The sequence below is a fragment of the Oncorhynchus kisutch genome, linkage group LG14 (assembly GCF_002021735.2).
Source record: "Oncorhynchus kisutch isolate 150728-3 linkage group LG14, Okis_V2, whole genome shotgun sequence".
NCBI classification, from domain to species: Eukaryota; Metazoa; Chordata; class Actinopteri; order Salmoniformes; family Salmonidae; genus Oncorhynchus; species Oncorhynchus kisutch.
Window position 1 is genome coordinate 55,227,951 of NC_034187.2, and position 9,841 is coordinate 55,237,791.

Below are 9,841 nucleotides of genomic sequence, written 5' to 3' on the forward strand. Positions count from 1 at the left end.
AAACACAGAATCCTACTCATTATTCAATGTGCTGAACCTACGTCAAAACACAGAATCCTACTCATTATTCAATGTGCTGAACCTACGTCAAAACACAGAATCCTACTCATTATTCAATGTGCTGAACCTACATCAAATAAAATGATCTTGTGGATGTCATGTGTTGTCAGTTCTTATATCCTTCAAGCCGACTTCAACATCGGCCAGAGGCGGAGGCCATCTGGCTCACACCGCGTAGGCAACCTAGTTCCAAATCAACATTCAGCCAGTGCAAACCGCGCCTACACAGGCGCCCAGGCGAGATTAATCAACACCCCCCCCCCCCCACACAATGTGGTCTTAATCTACAAAATATTGGCCTGGGATCCAATCTGGTAATAGCTTCAAAATATGTTTAACATTATCTTGTGGTTGTCAGTCCTTATATCTAGAAAGGTGGTTACATTTTCACAGCCCCACTAAAACCAAAACGTGGTCGCTTATCAATGTTTCCACAGGTTGAGTAGTTATGTTTATGTTCTGTTTAAATTGTGTTTTATTATGAAGCATTGGAGTACAGCATGCAAGCTTTTTTTTTTTACATAAGACGACAAGTAAAACATTTAGTAATGTCCTCCAGAAAGAGGTCTGTATATGAAATACAACTGTGTACATTAGCCTGGTCAAACTCTGTTCTAAATGGTTGACTGTCAAAGCACAAATACACAGACATGGTGTTAATGCAGTATTCTAGGTTTATTAGAAAGGTTTTTCAACGAACATAGCATGTTTACAGAGTTACTGCCGATGGGTAAAAGTGCTACAAAATGCAGTTGGGAGGGAATATATTGGTATCTGATATGTAACACCTCAAGAACCTTTTTCCTGAAGTAGGATTCAAGAATGCTGGACACTCAAAGTAGAGGGATAGACAAACTCGGATGTATGTGATTGAACATGGTTTAATTTTGTTGGTGATTGGTGATGGCAGCCATTTTGGGGCAAAGACAGAGGATGCTGCTGGTTAGCATGTATCATCATAGGCCCAAAATGGCATCATACATTGGATTTGTGTGACCAAACGGCACTGTACATCAACTCTGCACTCCGATAAATAATAAATGACCTAAATGTAAATAAATGTACAGCTAATAAGTGTGGGCTTTATACATCAAAGATCTCAAAACAATACAAATACATCTGTAATACTAAACCTTTATTTCTGTTCATTATATTTCTGTATTTATTTCACATTTTTATTGTCAAAAATCTATATGTGCAATTGTCACTCTCACCTTAGATACAAGTAGAGCATATTTTCTTCATTAATTCATTTATGATTTCAAATAATCCTATTTTTTTTTATGTTTGTCGTTGTCTCGGTATTGATAGTCTGAACAATAACTTTAAAATTCTCATGTGTACACGTAGTGTGGCTGCATTTTGTTCTGCTGTCGATGTCATTTATACAGTATGTTCTATGAAGTCCCATTCACCACCTCTCACATTGCATACATAGATGAAAAGGAGGGGAGAGAGAGAAGGGAAGAAATTATGTGAACTGGTACGACAAACATGCTCCGCCTGATATCTCCCCAATCCCAAAATGAGCATCCTTATTTCTCAGGCTTGTGTTTAACCCCTTCTCCTCTCCTCCCCCCCCCCCCCCCCTCCTCCCTGTCTTCCCCTCTCTCTTTCCCAATGTCGCCTCTGGAGGACCAGCTCAGTTCCAGATCTTCAGGAAGCTATCCCAGGATCCTGTGCAGACACCCAATCCATCGTCTGGCACCCCAATGCAGCTCACTCTGTTGTCATGGCCAGACAGAACACCTGAGAGAGAGAGAAAGAGAGAGAGAGAGAGATGAGAAGAAGAAAATAGTCATCTACACTGTTGCAAATGATGCAGTTCTAGTTTCTATTCCCTTTTTACCCGTGTTTCTTTGACTGACTGCCTCTCATCCAGACTTCTTTGACTATACGCTTTCTCCCTTTCATTACCTGTGTTTAAACCACCCACTTATTTACATTTACATTTGAGCCATTTAGCAGATGCTCCTATCAAGAGCAACTTACAGGAGCAATTAGGGTTACGTGCCTTGCACAAGGGCACATCGGCAGATTTTTCACTCATGCCATCTATCTCCTCTTCTGCCTCCCTCTCTTTACATTGACTGTTCTCTTTGTTTGTCTCTGTCTCTACTCACTCCTTTTCCCCCCTCCCCTCAGTCCTCTCCCTTCTCTCTCACTGGTTTCACCACACACTTTTACTCACCAACTTTCTCGGCCTTCAGAGAATCCCAGATGTTGCAGTTGAAGTTGTCGTAGCCGGCGAAGATGAGGCGTCCTGAGCTGGAGAGGGAGACTGACGTGACGCCAGCATTCAATGCAGCGTCCTGGTAGCCATTGACCTCTTGGTCAGCACGGAGGTCGTACATCTTGAGGGTGCAGTCATCGGAACCTGTGATAACTGCAGTGCCACTAGGGTAGAACTGGGGTATAAAGAAGGCCATTTCAGTATGTAGTGTTTTGTATTGAACTTGAAGGTTAGTTTGCCCGGTGAGTTGACTGAGTTAGCAATGTACAGACTCCTTGGAAAGATTTGGTGTTGTGAAGCTAAATTATGTTTCGATTTTGGATCGCACTACCCCCTGACTACTGAAGTCACGTGGGTAGTCTCAACCGGAGCTCGAAACCAGAATCTTGTACCTGCAACCCAACATCTTGACAAGGTCGATAGTTGTTGGGTTAAGGTCACCACAGTATATAGATCATTCAGAGTCATTCTGACCAGGAAAAACCCTGGGGCGTGTCTTATGTGCTCACCGCAATAGCGTTAATGTCACTCGTGTGGCCGATGAAGGTCTGCTTGCAGCCGCCATCTCTTATGTCCCACAGCTTGGCGCTGGAGTCACACGCCCCTGAGATGAAAGAGTTCTGGTCTGGTGACAAGGCCAGGCACATACAGTCACCCACGTGGCTCTTGTAGATCACCTTCTGCTTGCCAGTCTCCAGATCCCACAGGCAACAAGTGGTGTCACCAGATGCTGTGAGGATCTCATTGTCGTTCAGGAAGCGGCTATGAGAAAGGTAGCCTGAGATGGAAGGAGAAAGATAGAGATGTTATTGTTTGTACTACTTATTTCCTACGTATTTGGATCTCATCCAATTTATGAACACGCTTTTGATGAATTCTCTTGTAGTTGGTCACGGAGTTGACCGTAAACCCAGTTGGTATCGGAGTTGACGATAACTCGGATGAAGCAGACATTGTACTACGATACCCACCTTCATGTGCGTCCAGCTCCCTGAGGGTCTTTGGGCTGGCACCCTTGATATTGGCGATGGTGCACATGTTATCCAGACCTCCGCTGGCCACCAGATTGCCAGAAGGGGCCATGGAGCAACTCATTACCCAGGAGGACTTGAGGGGGACGGCATATACCTGGAGGGCAGGGAGAAGAATGCTTAACCACTCACTTTCTAGTTTGCTTTGTCTCAAGGTTAGAAGACTTAAAATACCCAAATAGCTGACTTATAGCATATAAATACATTCGTAGTGTGTAGTCAAAGTCAAGACAATCTAAAAGAAAAGTGGGTACTGCTTCTACACGTCGGTGGTTGAAGTAGGGATTTACTCCACACATTTGCAAACCAAGTAGAAAGTTCTCTATATAAATCCTATGCATTAAGAGGAAAATAGTTAGAGATGTGAAGATGATGACTGATCAGTGATCACTCCTTACCTTGTTGCCGGTGTAGGTGTCCCAAATCAGAAGCTTGCCATCCTGTGAGGCACTGACCATGTGCCTGTTGGAGAGAAAAAGAAAATGGCTAGTCAGTATATCAAATTCTGTGAACAGGATTTAGGCACGAGGTCCAGTATGAATCTGGCTCAATACTTTGACAATGCAACATTTGAAACAATGAAAGCATTTTCATTGAACCCCATGACACCTGCATGCCATGGTGGACACATTAAACAATGGGACCTTTTGATATCAGAGTCCATTTGGTTTGAGTGGCGCATCAGACAACCCCTTGTATCGACCTTCTCTGTCTTGCTCAAGGTAGACCTTCTCTATGTTTTTCAATAGTCCCTATTCCACACTGGCTAGTGGTAGTGGTGGGGCGTCTATGGTGAGCTCGACTGTCCCTGGCGCCATCCCCATTCTCAGCTATCTGGACAAGAAAACCTTCTCACCTGTTATCAGCAGACCAGTGCAAGCCGTAGATTTTGGCCAAGTGTCCCTTCAATGTCTTTCTGTTTTTCAGCTGAACACGTGGTGCAGCCGCCACACCAGATGCTAGAGTGGCCATGGTGGTGTCATTGACCGCCTTGCGGCCTGCCTAGTGGTGGGAAAGGGATTCACAGGTAGGAAAGGAATAAGTTAAGAGTCAAATAGTTGTAGAAAAATAAGCATAGATTGTTTGGAGCAGAATGTTTTCCATACTTCTGTTGTATTTAAATTTTTCAGGAACCAGACACTGCTTACAATGTCTTAGTATAACTTTATCTCCATGCCAGTGCTGGTATGTGGAGGAAACTAAATGTAGGCTATATGTTATCAACTCTGTACATGAATTCTTGTGCATTATTGGTTCTATAATTCCAAGTTATTTATCTGATTGTTTTTGACTGGGGTGATATTGAAGATTGTAACAAACCCAAAAAATGTGTCTTGTGGCAACCATTGACATGCTGTGATAACGAGACTCACTTCAATCTGGGCCTTCAGACCATCGGCCTCCTTTTTCAACGTGTCCATTTCACCCATGGCAACGGTTGATAGGGGCTGTTACCGCTGGAGAAAAAAAAGTAGCAGACTGGACGAAAAGGGAGAAAGAGAAAAGGAAAATAGTTTTATGTTTAGAACTTATTTGATTGCATACATATACAGATCAAGGCTTGGCAAAAATGCTGTCCTCGTTGTAAAATGTATACAATGTAGAACTCAATCATGTAACGAAGATCTTAATTAAATAGAACTGAGAATTCATGTTCTCAAATATGTGCAGTAGATGTACTGCATAAGGTGGCCATCTGTTTGAGGAGAACGTAACTGGACTCATTGCTCCAGTAACTCCCCCATGGCCTCTGACCCCCTAAACTAAACCAATCAGGTGCTTTCGTCATTTAGTATGGTGCAAGAGCCTAGATTGGCCTTCTTAAGTACGGTACGAGGTATAATCCCACATCCACTGTGCTAGAAGTCTAATATGCAGAATTAGTGACATATCCAAGATCTACCTTCATGTATCTGAAGAACAAGGCAAATTACTGGCCATTTTATCTGTAACACAGACAGCCATTTTGTTTTTTTATAGTTCTTTACGGAAGTGATGTCTGTCTTTCAAGAGCACTTTCCATTTTTACTTAGAAGGCCTCATTTAACTTTACAACTATACTTTATTACTTATATTTTCCTATTTATTGCTTAAATTCTTATTATTTTGTGTTACAATTAAAACAAGTTTAAGACACAATTTAGCATGAACCTTCTTTTCTCCCCCCTCACTCTGACTTTCAATGCCTTTTAAGAGAGAATATTTCAAGATCAAGAGGGAATTAGGGGTTAGCTGTGTGTGGCCCTAATACTCTTTAATTGGATGCTGACGTTTTCATAATTGCAGGCCAATTACCAACACACACCACTTTTGTAAACCGCTTAAAGGTTAACAACAAATCTCGAAAACGAATCCAACTACTACAGCACACATCCCTGCAAATACAGTATTAACAAAAGGCATTACTTTCACAGAAATACTTGTTCACAAATAGGCTAAGCAAAGCATAGGCTAAGCATGTTCAGTAGGTGGTTTGACCTATGATGAGAGCCAGTGAGACAGAGGGCGAGGAGGGGTGAGAACAACTTACTGGGCACAAACTGGTTGAATCAACATTGTTTCCATGTACTTTCAATGACAAAAAAAATCAATGCGATGATGTTGAATCAATGTGGAGAAAGTCGTCAACGTAAAGGAATTTCTGTATTTTCACCCAATTTTGAACTTAAATCCAATGACCCGGTTCAAATTCTTGTTGATTTCATGCTGAATTCACATTAGTTGACAACTCAATCAGATGTAAATCAAAACTAGACAAAATGACGTCTGTGCCAAGTGGGAATAGAGCTTTAAAGCCCCATCAGGGGATCTTAAAGGAGGCTTTTCCAGTCAAATCTCCTGTCATCCGATTACTGACTGCCCTTTACCACTGGATCAGAAAGGGGGAGCAAGAGATGGTAGAAGAGAGAAAGAGTGGAGAGAGGGGACAAGACTAGGCAAGGATATGGGACAAGACTAGGCAAGGATATGGGCCTATCAGGTAGAAATGTGAGTTTTTTTTTATGGAGTCTTCTTCTTCAGTTTCCTGTTTGGTTATTTCCTTTGAAATGATCTTTGCACAGAATGGCCTCTATTCCTGTTTGTCTAGATAGAAGTACTCTAGACATGCACCATTCTATTAGCATGGCTGCAGAATTCAGGAAGACTTCAATGCACAAAATCAATACATGTGAGACAATACATGTGCGAAAAGTGAGATAGAAGATATGCACAAGCTCTGCAGTTTGCTGCTTTCACTCTGGGATTTTGTTTTGGTGTTGTTCCTCTTTTACTGGATCTCCAGAATCAATGAGGGAGGATTTGCAACCTTCGTGATAATGCTGATAACATCTTTCTATGCTGTTGTTACCTAATAAATTAAACAGATTCTGAGAAGAAAAGCACTCAATTCTGTCACCGTCACTCCCTACTGGTGACAGCCATTTCAACCCGACCTACCAGTTCTCTGTCTCTGTCTCTGTCTCTGTCTCTGTATCTGTCTCTGTCTCTGTCTCTGTCTCTCTCTCTCTCTGTTGCTCTCTCTCTCACTTGCAAAGACAGCAGTCAACATGTTTTCCATGGACTACAGTGCACTTGTTGCATGCCATTAGAATTCATCCTCTGGTGGAAATGAGCACATCTGAGAACTCCATTTATTACTTCTTGTAATTGACCGACAATTGAGTAGTTTATTTCACTCATATTCAATCCATTGGACCGGGCTGCAAATCAGATGAAGTTCCAGTCTTTCAACTGTGAAATCTTATCATGGATGAGAATACTGAGCGAGGTAATGGGATAGTGTCCATGATGATCTGGGTCCGTGTTCGTAATCATCAGAGAAGTCAATGTCGTTCCATGTAGTTCCACGTATGTGCTACCAAAGTGACCCAAAATCACTCACCTTTCCAAACAAAATGCAGTCCTTCCTCTTTTTGAGCTTTTCTGCCTCAGTAGCCCTTTGAAGCAACTTTTTATGTTCCACAATACTCAAGTCAGCCCTGCTTTCCTTCTCTCTATCTCTCTTTCCTCTTACGCTTTCACCCACAGACTGGCTGCAGGCAACCTGTGAAAACTCTCTCTTTCTCTCTCCCGTCCTCCTGTGAGGAACAGATGAGGATTGAAGGGGATGAAGGAGATCAGGGATGAAGGGATAAGCCCGAAGATGGAAATAGAGAGAGGGAAGGAGAGAGAGAGAGCATGGCAAGAGGAGATGGGTAAACCGATTGGAGGAGAAAATCAGGTTATGAGGTCAAAAGACAAGAGCAGGTAAAGAGAGAAGTGGGGATGAAGGGAGAGAGGGACAGGTGAAGGTGTAAATGTGAGAATAAGATTAAGTAGAGAGATGCGGAGGGGTTTGAGATATGATCCAGTAGAGAGATTCTGAGGGGTATAGAGCGGCATTGCTAGTGAGAACACACCATTAGTTACATCACATCAATGGCTACGACATAAAGCTGGTAGAGAAACACATTTGATGTCTTCCACATTCAGTTCCACATCATTCGACAGTATAATAGTGTTAATGTCTACGAGGAGAGGGTATTTGATTTTGCTGACCTGGAGTGGCTCAGAAAACTCTTCCAGCCAATTGCATGGTAGGCCTACCAATTAGAGCAGTCCAACCAGTAAACAAATTGACAACAGAATTTCAGCATGCTTTTAGGGAAGGACACTCAACAAGTACAGCACTTACACAAACGACTGATGATTGGCTGAGAGAAATTGATGATAAAATTATTGTGTGGGCTGTCTTGTTAGACTTCAGTGCAGCTTTTGACATTATCGATCATAGTCTGCTGCTGGAAAAACTTATGTGTTATGGCTTTACACCCCCTGCTATAATGTGGATAAAGAGTTACTACACAGAGGGTGTTCTTTAATGGAAGCCTCTCAAATATAATCCAGTTAGAATCAAGAATTCCCCAGGGTAGCTGTTTAGGCCCCTTGCTTTTTCAATTTTTACTAACAACATCTCACTGACTTTGAGTAAAGCCAGAGTGTCTATGTATGCGGATGACTCACCACTATACACGTCAGCTACTACAGCAACTGAAATTACTGCAGCACTCAAAAAAGAGCTGCAGTTATTTTCAGAGTGGGTGGCAAGGAATAAGTTAGCCCTAAATATTTCTAAAACTAAAATAATTGTATTTGGAACAAAGCACTCACTAAACCCTAAACCTCAACTAAAACTTGGAATAAATAATGTGGAAATTGAGTAAGTTGAGATGACTAAACTGCTTGGAGTAAACCTAGATTGTAAACTGTCATGGTCAAAACATATTGATGCAGTAGTAGCTAAGATGGGGTGCAGTCTGTCTATGATAAAGCGATGCTCTGCCTTCTTAACAACTATCAATGTCCTACAGGCCCTAGTTTTGTCACACCTTGACTACTGTTCATTCTTGTGGTCAGGTGCCACAAAAAAGGACGTAGGATAATTGCAATTGGCTCAGAACAGAGCAGAATGGCTGACCCTTGGATGTACACAGAAAGCTAATATTAATGATATGCATGTCAATCTCTCCCGGCTGAAAGTGGAGGAGAGATTTACTTAATCACTACTTTTATTTATGAGAGGTATTGACATGTTGATTGTATCTGTCTTAGCTATCAAGCTATCTGTCTTAGCTACTGGCACACATCTCAGACACCCATGCATACCCCACAAGACATGCCACAAGAGGTCTCTTCACAGTCCCCAAGTCCAGAACAGACTATGGGAGGCACACAGTACTACATAGAGCCATGGTTACTTGGAACTCTATTCCACATCAAGTAACTGACGCAAGCAGGAAAATTTGATTCAAAAACAGATTCAAAAACACCTTATGGAACAGCGGGGACTGTGAAGCAACACAAACATGGGCACAGACACACACACACACACACACACACACACACACAATAACATACGCACTATACATACACATGGATTTAGTACTGTAGACATGTGGTAGTGGTGGAGTAGGGGCCTGAGGGCACACAGTGTGTTGTGAAATCTGTGACTGTATTGTAATGTTTTTACAATTGTATAAACTGCCTTCATTTTGCAGGAGCCCAGGAAGAGTAGCTGCGGCGTTGGCAGCAGCTAATGGGGATCCATAATAAATACAACTACAAATACAAATACACATCACTAATGAGTGGTGTTTGGATTCTTATCAAGTCTATCAGTGGCAGCTTTCACTATCGATAGTAATATGATGCAGCAGTCAGAAATGACCAGACATCAAGAGTATTATTGTCTGACTGTATTGGTGGAGCGGCTGAATTTTGTAGGGTTTCTGAGAGATTGGCAGGGGTTGAGGTTGAGGGGAGTTGAATTTATTTATCAGAGCTAATGAGTTGAGCCCAGTTAATCAGGATCCAATTGGATATCCGGGGAATCTGAAATCTCGTTAAGGAATTAGAGCAGTCCAACCAGAACATGCGTCACAAGTGACACAGAAGAGACAAGAAGAAAATGGATCAAGAAATCGAGGGATCGATTGATGGTTAAAATAGAGATTTGGATGTGAAAATGCCAGTGGAG

At 42.1% G+C, this 9,841-nt stretch overlaps 1 protein-coding gene across 1 annotated transcript; it reads right to left on the reverse strand.

The window, feature by feature from the left end:
- Positions 1 to 716: 716 nt before the first annotated feature.
- On the reverse strand, positions 717 to 7,420 carry LOC109903120 (guanine nucleotide-binding protein G(I)/G(S)/G(T) subunit beta-3). The gene is made up of 8 exons (XM_020499745.2): positions 7,208 to 7,420; positions 4,698 to 4,803; positions 4,181 to 4,326; positions 3,723 to 3,786; positions 3,265 to 3,421; positions 2,803 to 3,071; positions 2,252 to 2,468; positions 717 to 1,809 (listed from the first exon to the last, which is right to left on the reverse strand). The coding sequence occupies exons 2-8, from the start codon at positions 4,752 to 4,754 to the stop codon at positions 1,703 to 1,705; spliced, it is 1,017 nt and encodes a 338-aa protein (XP_020355334.1). The 5' UTR covers positions 4,755 to 4,803; positions 7,208 to 7,420; the 3' UTR covers positions 717 to 1,702.
- Between the last annotated feature and the right edge of the window lie 2,421 nt (positions 7,421 to 9,841).